The sequence below is a fragment of the Nipponia nippon genome, unplaced genomic scaffold, assembly GCF_047370975.1.
Source record: "Nipponia nippon isolate SJK-2023a ecotype South Korea unplaced genomic scaffold, ASM4737097v1 scaffold_21, whole genome shotgun sequence".
NCBI classification, from domain to species: Eukaryota; Metazoa; Chordata; class Aves; order Pelecaniformes; family Threskiornithidae; genus Nipponia; species Nipponia nippon.
In genome coordinates this window covers 4,944,801-4,965,302 of record NW_028262338.1, presented here as the reverse complement: position 1 = coordinate 4,965,302, position 20,502 = coordinate 4,944,801, and the positions used below count along the sequence as shown (strand labels likewise).

Sequence of the window (20,502 nt, the reverse complement as noted above, 5' to 3'; positions counted from 1 at the left end):
AGTGATGTCACATGTCGGACTAAACTGCAAAAAGTAAATCAAACATCTCTGCCCAGTACCCCCACTGGGCCTGTGCAATCAACGGGCACTGCCAAGGGAGCGGGCCAGGCCCTCTGGCTGGCTGGCTGCAGACAGTATGTCCCTGCACCTGTACCCCAAATTTCTCATTGCAACCGCTGTCCAAACCCAACAAACCCTTTCTGTACTGATGAGAGAACATAACCTCTCTGCACTGAGTCCTGTGACTGCTTGAAAATGTGTAGACAGTAAAACGATGATGACAAATTAGGAGGTGGTGAGTAGGGAGCGTGCATCAGGCTGTGGAGCGGGGAACACCGTGCGGGTAGCTGCGGGGGCAGAGGGCTTGCCAGGAGAGGACTGTGGCAGACCCATTCACGCAGGGAATAACCCATCAGCCCAGTCCTGGAACAGTGAAATCCCACTTGTCCCACTAGCAATTTCCTGCCATTCGGGGAGCACTTTGTGGAATAATAGCACTCATAAAAACAATGCAAAAAACTGCCAAAACCCTCACTCCTCTCCAGTAAAGCAGGTGAGACTTGGAAGCTCAGTGAATTTCTAGGCAACGTTCCTAGATACAATTAGAATAGAAATCCAAGCGATTACCCTGCAGTAAATAGTACTGATACAAGACGTGCAAAAACAGCAAATAAAACAGCCACAACGTACTCAAGACCAATCTTGCTTAGCCACAGAGACCAGAACCTGCTGCCTCTGTAACAGAAGGAAATGGCGATGACCGCTTTCCTTTTTACATTTTCTCATGTGAAATTTTGCACAGAGTATCATGACTCTAGCGCTGTGTGGAATGAGAGCCTAAACCTCTAGGGCTAGATCCTGAACTGCATCAAAAGCAATGGAGTTGTTCTGCTTTTCTATCACGTCTGAGAGAAGAAGAGACACAGGGTTTTACACTCCTACTTTTACAAAGGGAAACTTGAAGAATGCCTTGAAAGATGCAAACATTTGGGATTTGCACCTGGGAGAAGGCCAGAAAACTCTCCTTTCCGCACAGCTGTTCTACAGCATGGAACACCCTAACCAGCTTCCTAACTGTGCCCAAATCTGTATGTTGGCCTCGTACACGGCGATGCGGGTATGGCAAACAAAAATCTATTACACAGGAATGAGCATGTGGAGGGTGAAGAACACTGCTGGGGGTGCCCGAGGCCTAAGGCCCAGCGCTGCGCTGGCCTCGCGCCGCGGCCCCGTGTGCACGCCCTGCAGGGACTGTCCCGCTCCCACCCTGGCGTCACTCGGCGTTGGCTGTGCTTGTGTACGCAAACACGCGGATGTTTCCTTCTCAGCCAGAACCACTTCTCGGTACTTTTCAGGATAAATTGCATTTCAACACTTTTCTCATTGCGTTGCCCTGAACTTCCAGTATTCACCACAAGGACGGAGTGATGTTTCACAGCCCGCCTCCCCATGTCTGTCCCATTGCTACCTCGCTTCTCGAAGGGACAGGGAGCTGTGGTTCACAGGGAGCCCTTACCTCCCCTTGTTGCCCGGGTGACACTCGGTGCTGTAAGTGGGCACAGTCACAGGCTGCTAATACTGTCAGCAAAGGGTTCGGGGGGCTGGGGGGAGCAAAGCACCCCCTGTCAGCCAAGTGGTAAATATCCTCTACCAGAACAGCACAATCTTGTGTAGGGACAAGCCAATCTCTTCCTTTAGACACACGTATCTCAAAAGTGTACTCTGGCAGGCAATACTGCTGGCAATCAATAAACCCCATTTACTTTGCTCCAAGGAGTATTTGGAGGAGACATACAGGGTCAGTGCGGTGCTCAGCCTGCTGTGGGCAGCAGTGGAAATGGGAGCACGGCGGGCAGTACGGTGTGGGGGAATACCGCATATGGGAAATAGTTGTCTTTGCTCAGTCTGATGTGTTTCTCAAAGTAAATTTGTTCTTGGGAACATTTCTTTGTGAATACACCTGAACTATGAATTAGTTATAGACTAAGAAACTTTCTCTTCCTGAGCGAGACCCTTTGCTGCAGCTTCGTGGCAGAGCCCCACGGGCCACCCTATTCCCGAGGGTGAGCGCAGTACCTCGGGGGCCTTACCGCCATGCAGCAAGAGACGGTTTCGGTTCCCCTTTCCAAAAAACCAAGGGAATATTAAAAAATAGCAACAACTTCATGGGAAGATAGATACACAGAAAGCAATTCTTGCCAGTTTAAGGTAGTTACTGTAGTAGCTGCCTACCAGCACAGCAGTCAGACCCAGGCAGAGCTGATGAGCTGAGGACACACCAGCACCACGTCCCCATTGCTAGCCGGGCACTAAAGTGGACTGTCCGACTGGAGCATTTTCCTCTTCAAAGCCTGGTTTCATTAAGTGTGGGATCTCTCTTGCCAGTGCAGGGCTTTGCAGCTGGCTGGGAAACACATCAGGAGAGCCAGCAATGGGATCAGACTAGGATCGACCCCAGAGATGGCTGTCACCCCTGCCCTGATGGCAGGTGTGATTGTTTTCCAGAGGTGACTAGCAGAAAGGAGCGCTGCTGACCCAGCCCATTAGCTTTGTTCTACCTAATCCCAATCATTTTGTTTTGTCTGCAAGTGACAACTAGAAAGCAGAAGGGAAGTTAGTGTATATAATTCTAATTTCATGGAAGTTAAAAATAATAATAATAAAAAAATCCATGCAACCCACAACAGCCTCCACTAACAGAAAGCAAATGTTGCAAGAAGTCAGTGTGTCTGTGCTTGGGGCTGCTCTGAAAGATTCCCTGAGCTCCCAGTACAGCTCCTGCACAACCCAACCCTCCCTTGCCGTGAAACCCCTTCAGTGGGTGGCTTTACAAGTGCAGCTGCCCCGCTACTGGCATCTAGAAGATACATTAGCAACGGTGTCTGTCAAGGCCTTTTCTTCTTTATTTTAAAGTATTTTTTTAAAAATATATTTTTAGAAATAATTAACACTATTTATTTCCCCAGCAGTGGAATGTGGAGCACAGCCTGACTTGCATAGCTTGGCCCAGTCCATTCTGCCTGGTACAATCTCATTTATTGAAATCATCCCTGCTGAGTTTCTTGCAGCAAACTATCCCAGTGGGGAGCTCTGAAGCATCTACACAAGGGAGGAAGAGTGCTTTCTATCGAGCACAGCAGCCTTAATGTGTGCTTCCCCACTAGAGCAACATTTATCAGGACAACGCTACTGTGAGGTTGATTGCTAGAGGGAAGGTTTGATAAGTTTTGTCCAATGGGCTTCACAAATTCTCAAAAAATGTTTTCATCTACAGGGGGTAAACGAGTGCTATTTTAGGAAGAAAACACTGAGAACTTTTCGGGAAGAAAGTGTATTATATAATTGCAAAAGGTTGCTGAGTGATAAGGAAAGGTGCTGTGCGGAGCACCACTACACACGAACAGTGACTAGGAAATGCTAAGATGGGAAAACAGGCGTGTGCGTGTTGGTACTATTGCTTTTTGGGCTGCCCTCAGAGGTGTGTCAGCGTGCATACGAGGTCCTACGGTGGTAAGAATTACCGGAGTGCCATTTGTTCAACCACGCGAGGATGTAAGTTTTGACATCCTTATTAATGTGTGACTCCAAGTGGCTTTGACGTACGGCATAGTGACAACCATAAAATTTGTTACAGGTCCATGCATTTATTACAACAGCATAACCTCCAGATAACTGGGAGGTCACTCTGCAAACTCACTGCTGGGAAATGATTCCTGATACTTGGCCAAAAAACTTTATTAACTATCATCTTAGGTCTCCTAGTTACCTTTGTCAGACCACCCCCTGCATTCTCTCCTTTTCATCAACACTTGCAGCCTTCAAATACTTGCAAAGTTATCTCCTTGCCGCACAGCCCAGCGCCTGAGGCACGCTTCGTGAACAGTTGAGTCTATAACCTGAACATCAGAAGCCTGAACTCTGTCAATCACCGTCTTTGCAATTGCAATCTTAAAAGGGGAAAAAAAAAATCAGAAGCCGCTTCAGAGCAGCCGGCCTTTAAACCACAAAAGGCTGGAGTCATGGAAAGAATAATGAGCAGATCATATTTTGTTGGCAGAATTTTAATCCTGAAATCAAACAAGATCAGGGACTATTCTGCATGGAGAACAAGGGGCTTCAGCTTGCTCTCCACCTTGGCGGAGGGAGCCTGTTAGTGCCCACTGCGATGTTTTTCTCCTAAAAGACCCTTGCTCTCTTGCATCTTGCACAGGAGATTTAGGGAGGTGGCATGGACTGGTGCAAAAAAATGAAAGCAAGCAGGAGACCTGAAGTGAATCTTGGCTCTGCTGTTGACAGGCAGCAGGATGACTTTGCTCACCTAAGTCTACCTTCAGCTACGAAGTGCTCTCTAAGCTAGTTTTGGAGCTTTGTGTAGAAAGATGTTTCTTCTTGGAGGACTTGTAGTGGAATGAAGCCCCCTCATTTGAGCGAGGGAGCAGGCTGGGCTGTTCCAGATTCTGCTCTTGAAGTCCCTGGTGTGAGATCAGCCAACCCGAGGCACTGCCCAAATTGCCAGTAGAGCTCCTTGGTACAGAGCAAGGGACCCAGGCCAGTCTTCCACCTACCCCTACTGCTCTGCTCATCTGTGTCACAACCCAAAACATCTCTGTAAACTGTCACCCTGCCTTCCTGAAAAAAAAAACCCCAAAAGCAAACCTCACATTGATCACTGCCTAGTACTGACATGCCTTAAAGATCAGAGGACCTGCAGCAGAAGTCTCCCCGTCGCTACCATCTGATGACGGGCTCGAGTTACCCTTGACTCCAGATACAGCTTTGCAATCCCATTTGTCAACTCTAACAATTAGATAACATTGAGCATTTACAATTCCACTGTGGGACAGCCACTTGTTATCCTTGCCAGTCACCAATTTGCAAGATCCCTAAGGCCATCAAAGGGATTGAAGCAGAGAATGAAACATGGAGAAAAGGGTATGAATTTGAAATTCAGAGGATATCTGATAACCTGTAAATAACAAGTCTGATTCTGTGAAACCACGGGCTGACATCATGTTATATATCAATGCCTATTCAGGGAAGCCTGTCTGCTTTGCAATAAAAACGTGTGTTGAGAGGGGAAAAAAACCCAAAAACCAGCAAGGATGAAAGCAAGAAGAATGAGAACAGTTGCAGATACAAAGCAGAGAAAATGATTTATAAGTGTTCATGCAACTTCTGCTTTGTCAAGACTGATCTTTTCAGGTACTCCTTCTTTGTCTCATGTGTGTATTTCAAACGCAGAAAAGGTTTAGCTGGAAGGAAGCCAGTATCCAGCCTCAGGCAATGATTAGTGAATCCATTTGGAGCAGCACACTTATCTTTGACAGACAGAGAGATTTCCAGGAGTCAGATATATTGGCAGCTGTCAGAATCAGAGACTGGAAATTTACAGCCCAAATCGTACTCAGCACAACAGGCACAGAGATACTGGCACAAAATCTTCAGACACATGTTTTCTTGCGGCCAGGTCTGAGGGTTCATATATGTAATTTTATTATCCTTTGCTCACTCTCACGCATGCAGAATTTATCTCCATATAATTTATGTGAGCGTATTACCTAGCGTTTTACCAGGAAAGGCTGGGGCAGGCAGGCAGGCAAACTAACACAGCACTGCACAAAAGGCAAATTGCTGTTTTCAAAGCAAGAATCATCAATCCCCTGTATTCAGTTGACTTGTTAAGACCTACCTCATCTACAGGATTTGAAGCACTGAGCCATCCAATCACGTAGGAATGACAGATCGATACCATATCTAGAGGCTGCTTAGCTCTGAGGATGAAAGCAATTAAAGAAAGTGCCCCAACACTATGTACAGAAGACAGTCCGGGGGAGGAGCTGACTCTCACGTACCTGAAACCCTGAGGACAGACGCAGGTGTAGCCATTGACTGCATCTACGCAGACAGCTCCATGGCGACACTTATGGCCCACGCAGTCATCATCATCTATTTCACAGTGTTTTCCACTGTAACCCGGCAAGCACTCACATCTGAAATACAAGAAGATCACTTTTAATAGCTTGTTTCAACATTCATGACAATAGCACACACAGGCAGCCTAGCACCAATCTGATTTGAGCTGGAAAGGTGTTAGCAATTATTCCTGGAAACATCAAGCACAATTCCTGCCATCAGAAATGCTCAAGTCCCTCCTGTCTGTCTGCAGCTGAGGTTCTGCAATCTGCTTAAATTCAAGCCGAGCAAAGCAATACCATACTACTGCTTTTCCTCACCCAAGTCCGTGGAGAAGGGTGATCATACAGCGGTCTCCCAATTAGGCTAAAGATGACAATATCTTCTCTAACCTTACAGACTCAAAGGGCAATATTCTGCAAGGGCAGTTGCTCTGATGTCTCAGACTACGATTCTGCCAATGTCTGCATGCTGCCGAGTGTCTGAGGTTGGCCCTGTGCAGCTACACAGAGCACAGTAAGGTTCCACCTTCCAAGTGGAAGCAATCTGCAAGCAAGCTGTAAAACTCAGCAAATTTAAAGAAAAGGTTCATCAGTTTTGAGACCACCACCTGCTTGTCGTCCATTTGCAAGGCCTAGGAAATGTTGCTGCAACTACAGAAAGTTGTCTTTGAAGCCTGTCCTTTCCCGTGGTGACGCTCAGGCGAAGCATGTACCTGCTGCTATGGGGTAACACCATTCGTAGGAGCAACACAATGGGATGCACCCAAACCTGCACCCAAGCCTGCAGACAGGCTTTTTATTTTATTTTATTTTATACAATTCTCAAGTGTGTTGTACGAAGGCTGCATCAGCATTTCTATTATAAGCCTTGCAGAAGTTTATAACCTGACAATAGAAAATGCATCCCAAAGTCTCTGACTTGGAACAGATCTTTTGGGATTGCTAAATAGCCTCTTTTGGAATCTATAGTGTAGACAACATTTAGTCATGAACGCGCTTTAGTCCATAAAACACGTTTTACTCCTCCCAGCTGGATGTTACTGCACATCTGGAAAACAAAAGGCATATCACTTAAACCAAAACAAGAGGAGAGCTACACTTCAGTAATAGAAAAGAAGTCTCTGCTCTTGCTGGAGCCCCTTGTTTGGACCCAGCATGCTTGCCACCAAGAGCTGGAAGAGGAGAGACACCACAAAGCCAAGGGAGGCGGCATCAGACAAGAAACTACTGCTCCAGCAACCTATTCTGCTGGCCTCCTCCTCCTCCCTGCCAGCAGCCTGGTGGGGTAAGTGCAGGACAAGGCTTCTTGTAGAAAACCTCTTCAGAGGAACTGGACGCATGGGGGCTGACGAGGAAAGAAATTTCCAGTTTCCAGGCAGGATTGTGCTGAATTTGGTTCCAAGTGACAGTGTATTTTGGATCCTGGCCTCTCCCCAGCTCACCAGTGCAAGGCAGCGAGTTGGGGGAATCTAGCCAGAGTGCAACAGTGGGTCCTGTGTTTGCCAATGACCAGCGAACGGCTGCCACAGCATCAGGACTTCAGCAACCATCTATCTGAAGCACTGAGAAGAATGTGACCTTCAGTCTCCATTTCAAAACATGGCTTGTGACTGGCTAAAAAAGGAGGAAATAGGGCAAAGCCTATTAACCTGCAGGCTGTAGGATGGATAACGTTACGTAGATGCACATACTTTCTTTCTCCATCCTCCCTACAGGGAGGGCCCCATCACAACCCTCCGCAGCCACAGGACGGTTGACGTTCCAGCTCTGCATGCCTGAATTGCTTTTTTACACCTTGGTGGCTCAGGGAATACTGTGATTAACATAACGGAGATGACAAAACAGAGCAAAAAGTGTTCCTTCCCCAAACCATAAGAAGCGGGCAACATTTTTTGGCAACATTTTAGTCACACCTGCAAGCAAATAATGTCAATCAAAAGACTTTGTGGGGGGAATTGGCAGCATTTAATCCTGTTGCCTTTTATTGATCCCTGCAGTCCTAATATAAAGTGATGTAATAACGAATGATGTGCAGTTCCTTATTCAGGGCTGCCATGCATCAATTTTATGATGTGTATTGGCTATCTCAGTAATGACAGAACCACCACTTTTCTCTGCAGGGCTGCATTAAATCAGCATTTTAAACTGTCAGGTAATAATTCCAAGCTTTAGAATAATAAAGTATATTTATACCATGCTCCAACATCAATACAGTGAATGGAAAAACATGCTCCTTTCCTGAAGTTATTTTTTTAGAAGTCATTTCATTGTGTTAAATGGTATTTTTTTGTTGATTTTTGTTTTGCTCTCTGGCATACAGAAAGCTACTCTTCTTCTACAGTAACAGCACAATAAAGATGTGGAGGCTGGAAATGAGGAAAGCCACCTGCAATTTTAGCTTAGAAAGCAGAGAGCTCTGTGCAGCCAAGCACACACTGAAATAGCTGAGTTTGCTTCCAAGCTTGTCTTTCCCTTTAGAAGCATGGAATTCCTTTTGGGTCAGTCATCTCTGAGCTCTTAGTGTGCCACATCTAGGCTGAAGCTACCAAAAAATGCAGCAGGTGAGGAGCTCAGCCACGTGAGTGCCTCACCCAGCCTCCTCCTAGAAACCCAAGGTCTCCCCCCCCCAGGGAATGATGCCACATTAGCTCCATCCCTATCCCACACAGTGCCAGCAAGTGACTGAGTATCAGTAGAAGTATGATGAAGTAAAGGAGGAGGCAAAGAAACTTTCATATTAAAATCCTGGTAAGAGAGTAATTTACGTGATTAGATTAGTTATCTCATTTCCCAGTGACCATCTGACACCAGTACAGTTGAAATCCTGTTTCTGCTACAGCGTTGTAGTGATGGCAACATTCCCAGTATCAGAGAGAGCCTAAAAACATGTCTAGTGGTGTTTAAAATGTTGGCCTATCTGACGGGATTTGCATCTGCATGCACTCAATGTCTATTGTATTAAAGCCATGAATCACGGCTTCTATTGCAGGGCCAGAATGGAATTTCCCTCCCCATATCAATAAATAACTTGGCTTCCTATTTTTTTTCCTGTCTTTGTCATCTTTTCCTCTCTCTGCAGAGTTGCAGACCGACTAGAGCTGAAGGCAGGACAGACAGACTGACTGGCATCCTTGCTGCTATGGTATTCTTCACTGGTGTGTCCTACTCACGTGCCCAGGGCACAAACCTGACAAGCGGATGGTCAGCTCAGGAACAAGCCTGAATCCTGCCATTACTATTCCCCGCCTCTGTTAGCAGAGCAGAGGACTGGTGCACGAGCTTGACTCATCCTGCACGCGGCATGACACTGCACCATTACGTGCTAAATGCGTGGCACATCACAGGGCAGGGGATCAGACTGCTCCAGGGATCAGCAGCAGCACAGGACTGGAGGTTGTTGCTTTCAGTGAGACCCAGCAGCAACCACGCATCACTGCAAAAGCTGCCGAGGGCTCTCAGCCCATTTCTGAATGGTTTGGTGCAACTAAAACATGAAAGAAAAAGCAATACTTGGACGAATCTACATTCAAGGCTGGGCAGGCTCTCTCACCTCTCAAGTCTGGCCTGCTAGAAAGCAAAACAGGACAGAAAAGGTAAAGAAATTCTGGATTTCTGCGTAGCATTCTATGAATAGTGGGAAGAGTAATGCAACAAACAGTAGTAGAAAATACTTAACAAGTAGTTATTTAGGTTCCCCTCAAGGGTTAATGGCCCCACTGTGAAGAACACTTTTCCAGCAAGCAAGCAAGCAAAAGTATCTTATTTACTCAAATTATTTCGGTGGCAGGTATGAAAATGCTTCCAGCAAGGGTAAAACCTTTCAGGACCACAGCCGTCTCCATCCCTTCATACATCTAACAACATAAGGTCATTTGAGTTACAAGCCTTTGCTTCATAACATGATGTAGCTACTGGATTAGCTGAATGATGGATCAACTAGGAAGGAAAGCTGGAAAGAACATCAGGGACTACTTATGTACCAGTACACAGCTCCTTATCCAGTCCCTGTGCATCATTTCAGGAACTGTCCTAATCATTTAACAGTTTCATCTTCCTCAAGAGTTGGAAACATTTCTGTCTGGAGGTTTTTCACCCAAAAGAAAGGCTTGAGTTGTACACACTGACTGTCTAGCACAGATTCAGCTACTCTCTAGATAGCCAGCATCTCTAAAATTTTTCTTCGCTTCCTTTGAACTATCCTGAAATGTTCTGTGTGTTAGTTTACACTATTCTGACGTGCCAGTTGCTTTACAGGACACAATCTGACACCAACTGCAAGTTACCAGGAAGACCAAAGAGTGCTACCGTCTCTCCCCTGCGACATGCTGGGTGTGCTGGGTGAGGGCATCCCTCGACAAAAGCCCAGCCCTGCCTCCCAGGAGGGAATCGGTGAGCCCCCAGGACTGCATCGCAGCCGTGAAAACAGCCTTAGTAAAGTGCAGAATGCAGCTCACGTACTGCACTGAACTCTTTCGAATTTGTCCTCCTTTCTTACATCTTTGATTCAAAGATCTTTTCTTGACAAGCTTTCCATAGAGCCTGACTTCTCAATTGACTGTCTCTATTTGCTAAATTGCTCTGAAATTCCCTGTTCAGACAAGTAATGAACGCTGCTACTACGCACCTCTCAAAACACCCCAACCCTCAAATCTCCAGATGTTTTACTGCCATTTAAAACAGGAGGCTTTGCTTTGCCCCTGTGAAACAGTCAGTGCCATTCCCAATACGCAAATGCAAACACAGGAGACTTCACAAAATCTAACATGAGCCGAGCGAGGCTCGCCTCTGTAGCCAACAGAAGGCCGTGCGAGTGAGAGCCATCCAGCTCAGGGGTTTTCTGCTGCTGTCCAGGTGAGGAGGTGTGGGAGAGGAGCCCCACTGCAGTCAAGGCTGGCCCTTGCCAATGCACCCCAAGACTGCCAGCCATCCCAGAAGACAACAGCTAAAGTGGGAATACAACAGAAAATCCCTGACCTGCAGCTTTATGCTCTGGCCGTAAGTTTATCTTTCCCTTCTCAGTAGTTAGAATGGGGCCTGGATTTTAAACACTGAGCCAGCACGGGCTGAGGAGAGCTGAGTTACATCTGTTAAGGCTCCTGTTATGCTGCTTGAATTGATGGATCCCCTAAGGAACACATACGGAAACCGTCCTTAGTTTCTGAGGCAAGCGCAAGATACTTTGCAGTAACTGTTCCAGAAATACTCTTTTTGCCATGCTCTATTCCAGAATAATTTCTTTGCTCTGAGGGTACATCCATTATTTTCAAGTAAACCACAGAAAGCTAGAAAATTATGTATGGTTGCATTAAAATTAAAACGTGACATGGTCTGAAGTATATATAGTCTCGCACTATTTGCATTAATTTTGGTGATTTTTACCCCAAACTCATTGCCAGTTCAACCCTCGTCAAGCCAATGGATGGATCTGCCCAGTGTGTGGAGACCAATATACACACATGCTTACCTGGTTCCTTTGTCAAGGGGAAGACATTTGGACTCATGCTGGCACGGATTTAGATCAGGAACACAGTGGTTAATCACCTCATCACACAGTTCACCTGAGGCAAAAGAAAAGCAAAGAAGCTGTAACACAACTTGGACAATCCTGAAGGAGCTTCAGCCAGGATGTTCAGGGATGGCGAACCTCCCTAAGTGGAGACAGCGCAGTAGTTCAGCAGGAGGCAACAATATTGCTTGTGAGGGCACGTGAGACTTCATTAAATTGGGCTCCTTTGACCTATAGTGACTGTACTGTTTCTATCACATGAATTTGAAAGGCTGGTGTAAAAAGTACTGACATATAAACTCCACTTGGAGACAGACTAAGGATCAAATGGGCAGTTCCTGACCCAGAACCTCCTATGTCAAAGCAAGAAAGTGACACAAAAGTGAAGTTGCTCATTAGACCGTAACATTTTCACACTGCAACATAATTTAGCCTAGTTAATACTCTGCCAAAGAAGCTGATAGGACATCGTTCTGGAAAAGAACAACAACCCACAAACCCTCCCCCCAAAACCTCTGTGACTCTCAATAATAGGAACCAGCTTTAGGACTGCATGCAATTATAAAACATTCACTATTTATAAGAAAAGTACTAGCTCTATTGTGCTCACAGGAGATGATGTCTTTTCAGAAAAAAACCCATCACATGTAAGCTCAGCTCAGCTGTTTATAGGTATGGTGTGTTACATGCCATGCACCTCCCTGGATTTGTATAAATTTTAATAATTAATAGTTCTAGAATGTTCAAAACCAGATAGTTTATTGAAATACCACCCTTCTCCGAGTCCTAAATTATTAGGTCACACTTCAGTACCCCAGGATTTGAGATCCAGCCAAAGACCACAGAAATCTGCCTTCCCAAGAAACCAACAGAAAGCTACCCCACGCCTCCCAAAGCCTTGCAGGAAAAGCAAAGGTCAGGTACTCTCAACATGGAAACCCCCAAAAGCTACAGTCCCAAAGTCCCCCAAGCAGCTCTGTCAGAAGACCACATCTGCAGGGTTTCAAGGTTATGCATATTTTGTGTGCCTATACACGATACATACCACCACATGAGCAACAAGCCATGTGGATAGCGTGGGAAAAAGGATAACGTGGGAGGCGCTGGTGGGCTGGCGATGTTTTAGCAGTATTTTCATGAAGCTGCAGCTCCACCTATCTTGGGAGAAACTCAATTTTCAAAAATCCTTACCTTTCTAACTCTAGTGGCTACAGAGAAAAACTTGAAAACACAAGCCAAGCAAACTACAAAGATCAAAATTCAGAAAAATGCAAATCAGAACCGTCCTCCTTTTATCAGTCTTGTGATCTGGCAGGGATGACTGAGAGCACAATTTTGAGGATGACGCTGGTGGTGACAGGTACGGTTTAAGTTGTTAACCCCCCCAGCTCACCCCTTCAGGTGATTTCTCCCACATCTCCAGCCTCCCTACAGTACAAACTACATAGCTCTTTATTTGACTCTTCATATTAGAATGGAAGTATAATACGTATTTGCAAAAATTACTCATTTTTTTGTTTGTTTCAAACATGGAACATCTAATATATCTGCTTTTGAGAGTTGTCAAGCATAAGCGAGAAAGCGGAGCAAGAATACAAGCCCTGGCGGCACGAGAGAGCGTACTACCAGCATAAACCCTGTATTCCTGTGCCATACATACCCTTATGACTTTTAGTGGGCTGAGTTGGGCAACACCAGAGAAATCTGGCATGGCAATCTGCAGTGGACAGTTTATTGTTCATAGCATCAGTTATAAGACAACCAATTCCATCTGGAGCCAAGGAATGCCAGGAAGCCGCCACTATTAAATACTACCAAGTCTTTTTACAGCCCTGGACAAATCTTGGGCAAAGGTAATGAATGTATCCAGCTCAGGAAGGGGGACATGCCGATGAAACTGAATGCTGCAAATCCATGGGAACCAGGGAAACACATCATTCACTGGGCTTGAGGTTTGCCATTGTACTCTGTTACTCCTCAAAAGCAACTAGGGACGTTCAAGTCTTACAAATATGAACACAGATGCCATTGGGGACAGCTACTAACACATTTTTGAGGTGGCAGAACTGGAGATAGGTCTGCTTACTAAGCAATCCCCAAATCCACAGCCCACCAACCCTCCCAAATCCTAACAAGCAAAGCAACTCCCTCAGCCTTTGGGCAGACATCAACATGAGCAGGTCAGAACTTGCTACGATGCCTGGACAACTGCCAGTTTGTCGTCTTGGTATTCCTCATGTCCCTTGTGTGCTATGAATCTTACGTGAAAATAAACATGAAAAAAAAGTAACTGGCTGGTCACATTAAAAGAACTCGATGATCTAAAGCTGGAAATATTTTTGGAAGACCATTTAATAACTGAATACAGCACAGATAGATGCCTTCAACTATCCTTTCACTAAAAATGGTCAATACATACTTTTGAAGTTTCTCTTTCTTCTTTTTTGTTGTTTTGAAGAAAAGGAAACAGGCTTTAAAAAAATAAGAACAGTTTCATAAACTCTCAAAGGAAATCATAATTCTTCTTAAAGTATTCTTCTCAACAGTCCTGACAAGTGCTTAGAGATCCAGTAAAAATCTCCCCAAATGTCAAATATTATGACTCACTGTGTCATTCTGAAGGCACCGCTATCAAAATGTAGGAGAATTCTAGGCGAGGTACCAAACATAGCATCCAAAAAAATTTATCATTTTTCATGCAAAACTTGGAACATGTAAGGATCCTTCCTGTTATTTTTCCCATCTATCACTCATTAGGGAGCTCACTTGGGAATGCCTTGCAACTAGAGCAGCCTCATCTCAGGAAGAAAATTCTTCTTGAAACATTTTTTCAGGCTCCACCAATGTTCACTAGATGTTGCAGAAAGCATGCCAGGGAAATAAAACGCTTTCTGAAAAGCAAAACCCAAGGCACCAGCTACACAAAGACTTTCTCATATTTTATTCACTCAGAAAATATCTGGGCCAAAAAATCTGCCCTCAGACCTGAGAGTGCAGTATTCATTGGTTGCTTTAATGTCAGGATCAGAGGAAAAATCTGATCCTCTTTTTTTTGGAGTGACACAGGGCTGCTCCTCTGTGCAGCAATTAAAGGTCTAGTCCAAATTTCTCATTGGATAGCTATGTGAACCTAAAGACAAACTGGACATTAATCTTAGGCCAACTTCTAGCAGCACTGATTCTCTTTGTGGAAGACATTTGATCATGCTAAAACAACAGAAAACTTCAGTGTAATGCTTTCCCAAATGTAGAAAATAATCCAGCCTCCCCATTTTCCCCTCTCCTATGTATTCTCAAATCAGAGCTCCAACTTGGGTACACAAGGGTTTTGAAAGTACTTGTATCCAAGACAAGAAAACGACAACTGTATTTCTTTTCTAATCAGTTAAGCACATTTTTTTATCCCAAATAATGTTTTTTGTTTCATCAAGGCACGCTAACTCTCTTTCCTTAAAGCCAAAGAGAATAGATCAACGTGCAATGCACTCCAGTGAAGAACAGATTAAGACTATGTCAGATTTACAAGAGGAAAATGACTTTTGCCATCAGGTTTTATTTTTCATAGTAGCTGGAGGTATTGGGTCAATAATGTTCTGTGGTCTGTAGAACTGAGGTGTGGTACGAAGAGGGCACCTTTATAAAGACAGGCCCATCCTCAGCCATATGGGCACTGCATTTCAAACTCCTTAAGGCTGGTGGTAACGTGCTGGTAATTAGTGCTTGCTTAGGAGAAGCATGCGTTAGACAGATGAAGGAAGCAGTCTGATCGGCCACAAAATATGCAGCTTCCAGATTAGAACCAAGTTGTACTGACAGGTGGAACACTAACAGGTGGATCTTCCACTGTCATTGTCTCATGCGTTTAAGAAAAAAAAAAAAGGAGAGAACAATGAATCCCAAAACAACACAGAAGGTGTTTTGCCCCTTTGAAACTACTTCCCTTGTCCCCTTCACCAGCATTGCTTGTGGCTTTTCAAAAAAACACAGCAAAATATTTCTTTGTCTCATGCAACATTTTCCTGCTCTTAATTTTTCAGCAAAATCATGAATTTCACGGGGCTTTCCACATTCACTTTTCACAGGGCTTGCTGCTTATGAAGATCAGCCAAGAAACACGCTTGGGCTTTTCTGTAGCCTTCCACACGTCTCGGAACGAAGCCAAAACAACAACAGAGCAATAAAGATGACTTTTACACACAGTTTAATAATCATCTTTCTTTTTTTCCGTTCCGTGCTATCATGAGAGCGATATATTTCATGCCACGTTAGACTTTTAAAACCAGAATCCAAGTTACACTAATTCTCCTTAATCAGTGAGAGAGAGACTGGATGCAGTAATAGCATTTTACTTATCTGTAAGTAAAACTGCAGTTCTGAAAAGACCATCTAGACCACCAGTTTGCAACCAATGAGTTAGATGATTTTTCTTCTGTTTCATATGTCAGTGGGGTGATACTTTGTTCTCTCATTCAGAGTATTCATGAAATAACTGATAAAGCAATATAGAAGATATTCTCATGCTTAATGTGAGAGCAGCTTTTGTAGGGCCTAGAAGATTAAAAGCAAAAATGCTGTCAAGAATTTCACAATATTACTTGAGAAAAGGAAAGTGCTTACAGTGAAGAAAGGATGAAGAAAGCCTGGCCTTTATCCACAGAGCAAACTTTTACAGGCTGCGCAGGGAGGAGATACAGATTTGAGTGGTTAAATAGTATGTTGCAATTTTCTGAACTTTGCCAGGTAAGTCAGAATGGAACTCTTCTCCTTACTGCTAATAAAAAATACTGCACTGTTTTTCTCATAAGAGATTACTCATTTTGTATCTAATAACTCGTATCAGAAGAAATGGGTTTTTTGTATTTTGTTTTCCCCTTCTCTCTTTTCAGTTATTAAAAAGAAGTCAGTGCCAATTGGAAATTTCAGAACACAGAACCTAAAAATGGTTGGGTGGGACAGACATAGGATGTTCCTCCAAGAAGCTAATTCAGTTAGGAATGTTGTTGATGCTTGATGAAAAAGATTTGAGGCTCATCTTAGAAAATAAAAAAAGGAATTTCTTACTTTCAAACTGTTTCAACTTGCAATGAAGAAAAGAGAAACTCTGTGAAAATCCTTCAGCAGCAAATGCACTCGGCTGCCATGTTAGATACCAAAACATAAAAGAAATTACCTGAAATGCACTGTAGCAGAATTCGCCGGCTGGATTATTGATGAAGTTGGATCTTGCTTGACAAACACTGCCCACAATGCTTAGTAGGCAAAGAACTAAAAGTTACTTTATGCTTTTCATTCTGTGTTAATGCTTTAGAAACTCATATCTGAGTTTTCACGTATCAGGTTTTGGCCTATTAAGTGGGAACCTGAAGTTAGACTCCACATTGAGATTCCCAAAGTGGCTTGGTTTTCAGAATTAAGGAGCAATTAATCTCTAATCTTGAGGTTAAAAAAAGGGATAACTGATTAAACAAGAGCTGGGTAAAGAAATAATGATCCTTTCATTATTTCTGAATCTTGAACAAGGAATATGTTCTAGTTCTATGCACTGCCAAAGTACAAAAAAACCATATTCAGCATCACAAATGCCACAACACCACAGTACGTAAAACATTAACCAAACCAGACAATTTCCAGTGCTCTTACAAGGTAGTGACCTGCATATAGCACTATCCCTCAGAACCACTGCGTCTGGAATAGATCCTAATTTTGCTGGACCCCCCACATTTTTGTGAGCTGTATTACTTCATATGGATGTTTTCCAATTACGTGATTTCTCTGGAATCTATTAGGGATCAATTCAGTTATTCACACAATCTAGTGTGTCCAGTCACATCTGAGATGCCATACATTTTCTGAGACGTCCTTTTGGGGCTGGCGGACAGGACAGTGGACACACTGTAGACTCACGCCTGTCTGAATGGGGGATAGGGAATGGGGGTTGTGGTCCGTTCATAACGCTTTGTCTCTGCCACTCCTTCCTCCTCGCACTGTTCCCCTGCTCCAGCATGGGCTCCCTCCCATGGGATACAGTCCTTCATGAACTTCTCCAGTGTGGGTCCTTCCCACAGGCTGCAGTTCTTCAAGAACTGCTCCAGTATGGGTCCTTTCCACGGGATACAGTTCTTCAGGAACAGACTGAAGGGATACAGTTCTTCAGGAACGACTGAAGGGACACAGTTCCTGTCAGAAAACCTGCTCCTACATGGGCTGCAGCTCCTGCCAGGAGCCTGCTCCTTGTGTGGGCTCTCCGTGGGCTGCAGCTTCTTTCAGGGCATATCCCCCTGCTCCGGCATGGGGTCCTCCACGGGCTGCAGTGTGGATATCTGCTCCGACGTGGTCCTTCATGGGCTACAGGGCGACAACATGCTTCACTGTGGTCTTCTCCATGGGCTGCAAGGAAATTTCTGCTCCAGCACCTGGAGTACCTCTTCCCCCTTCTTCACGGACCTTGGCGTTTGCATAGTTGCTTCTCTCACATTTTTTCATCAGCGTTGCTGATGGGCTCAGCTTTAGGCAGCAGCAGGTCTGACAGGGGAGCAGCTCCTGATCTCTTCTCACAGAAGCCGCCTTACAACCCCCCGCCTCCCCTGCTACCAAAACCTTGCCATGTAAACCCAATACAGCCTTTGAACCAATTGAGGTCTCTGAAGAATACTTTCTATGCAGAAAGATTTACTTATTTCCTACTGGCAGTTCCAACACGGCCACCACTGTGGTGTCGGAGTGCTGAATACACTGACTGTCCATAGGCGGACTCTGCTCCTCCCAGCTTTATTAACTATGCAGCATGCACCATCTGCCAGTAAGCAGGTAAGTAATGGGCTCGGGGTGAACTTCTAATCCTCTGATGTGTTTCTTCACAGATTGGATTTAATGAGTCATGAATCCCACTTGAGGATGATATTCACTCCACCCATCCTTTAAGGGAGTAGTAGCTGAGATTCCATTTTCTTAGAGATACACTGTGGTCCTGATGAACCAAGAGAAATTCTCCAGTATATCTGGTTCCCCAAACATGACACACTACATTTTACAAATGGGGACATGACCAGAGGAAATCCTGGAGCCGAGGGCTCCCACATGACAGGACACCCATGCCGAGACTAAAGGCAGGCTGCAGCACCGCCAGTTACTGTGCTATTTCCTTCTTCAGTCCCAGTACAATGAGATACGAGAGTCCAATCTGATAGCAGTGACATGTGGTTCTCTCTTAATAAAACAGGGCTGGAAACGGGCTTAGGCTCTTGAACAAAGCTAAAAACTTCCAGCTCTTCTCATTCATAGTTATACAAGTGGGATATGTGGGCGCCTTTTTATTTTTTGCACAGAAAGCAAAAACACACTTCACATTTGCCAAGTAACTAAAACTGAGAAACTTCCATGTAAGGCAGAACTCCTCCAAATAAAAGGAAGAAAATACACCAAACTTTGACCACAATTTTCTGTTTGTCTCGAGGAAATGATGGCTAAAGTTCCAAAACTTTAAGAGAGGCTGATAGTTAAGTAGTTGTTTAAGCCTTCAGTGTTTATTAGGCAGTCCATATCCTTGTGAAACCACAAGGCTGAACCACACTACCTAAAACCTTGCTGTTCCTATATCAAACACGTAGTTTAAAAACTCGCAAGGGGGAAAAAATAACCTACGGTGCAATGATCCACTTCAGCTTCATTCAGCTGTCACTGGTGCCCGTCTCAGGGATTGCTGCAAACCAGTCTCACAATGGTTAGCGATGGGAAACGGGCTGGAGAGCTCCAGCAGAGCGTCAGCCACAAGTCACAACACAACTTCTTTCTTCCACAGTTGTTTGGCTTGATAAGTGCTTGGCTTTGGCCATGCAACATGACCGCAATCAGATATGCCAGAAAAAGGGACCATAATCACCAACAGTGAATAGTGTTCTGTCTAAAAGTAGCATAACTGCAAAAATCTCAGATACCATCTACCACAGGACACCACAAGGTCCCCTAAGGTAAAACAGATCTTAGCCTTCTCTTCCAAACACATAAAACCAGAAATAGTTTCTAGCTTTTTTTTTTTTTTTTAGATTCTTTTTTTTCTGTGATACAAACTGCTCGCAGCTTTTTCCCAGGGAAACAAACTATTTTGAAACACTTGCTCCTCCCGCTTCCCACCATGGGATGCCATGTATTTTAGAAAAGACCTATTTTCAGCAGTAGAAGTCACTAATTTCATTGTTTACATTTCAGAACAAAGAAGTGTGGCTATTTGCTGAGGCTTTTTAGGATCCTTACGAAAACCTGAAATATTTCCTGATTTTTTTTGTGCGTAAGCACTACGCATTTCTGCTTCTGGCTAAAATCAAACAGATAGGAAGAAGGAAAAGTCACAGCAAACAAACAAAACTAAATAAACTAGCAAGTAAAGCATAAAACCATCCAAAGTACACAGTACGTGGTTGGTACAGTGCATTTTGTCCTTAATGTATGTTTGGACACCTCTTCAAGGGAGAGCACAGAGGGTAGCGAGGCTGAGGAGAGGATCTCTTTGGAAGTATGAAACGCTATATTTGGATCTAGAACTATAAGCAAAACAGTGATGGCCCTCAAGAAGGTATATGACAGTAGTGAACAGAAAAAAGGAATGGAAGGGAAAAATTGTATTAATTTTGTCCTACATTTCTAAACCACAAAGCTAGGGAGACAGCGGAATGTTTGTACTGATAGCTGCACGTAGGCCACGTTAAAGCCAAAAAGCCAAAAATTAGAAAAATACAAAAAGGAAAAGTACTGGGGCGACTGATCTAATTCATAGCTTCCTCTTTCGATGTTCCTATACATGTTTCTTTTTGAAGAGGAGGAAAGCCTACAAAACTGTAAGGAGGACCTGTAATCCAACAGGGGGTCCCAGCAGGTTGTACACCAGCCCACAGACTGCTCAGGCTTTAGAGCTGGCTGGACTTTGGGTACACGATTATCCTGGAGGAAACACGTATTTATAATTTAGCTTCAGGATTAAAGTAACCAGTTGGGGAGAGGAAAAATAAGACAGCAGCTGACAATAAAAGGCATCAGGACTCTGCTACGCAGCATGAGTATTGGTTTGGCTATGTAAATACAGGCAAC

General features: G+C 44.3%; 1 protein-coding gene across 2 annotated transcripts in view; it reads right to left on the bottom strand.

The window, feature by feature from the left end:
• SLIT3 (slit guidance ligand 3) overlaps nt 1-20,502 on the bottom strand; it is a 601,195-nt gene that overhangs the window by 29,738 nt on the left and 550,955 nt on the right. For both annotated transcript variants that reach the window (XM_087759961.1, XM_087759962.1), the window contains 2 exons: nt 11,380-11,473; nt 5,853-5,990 (listed from right to left, as the gene is read on the bottom strand). In XM_087759961.1, the coding sequence (XP_087616087.1) occupies nt 5,853-5,990; nt 11,380-11,473 (232 nt within the window). The remainder of the gene's footprint in view (nt 1-5,852; nt 5,991-11,379; nt 11,474-20,502) is intronic.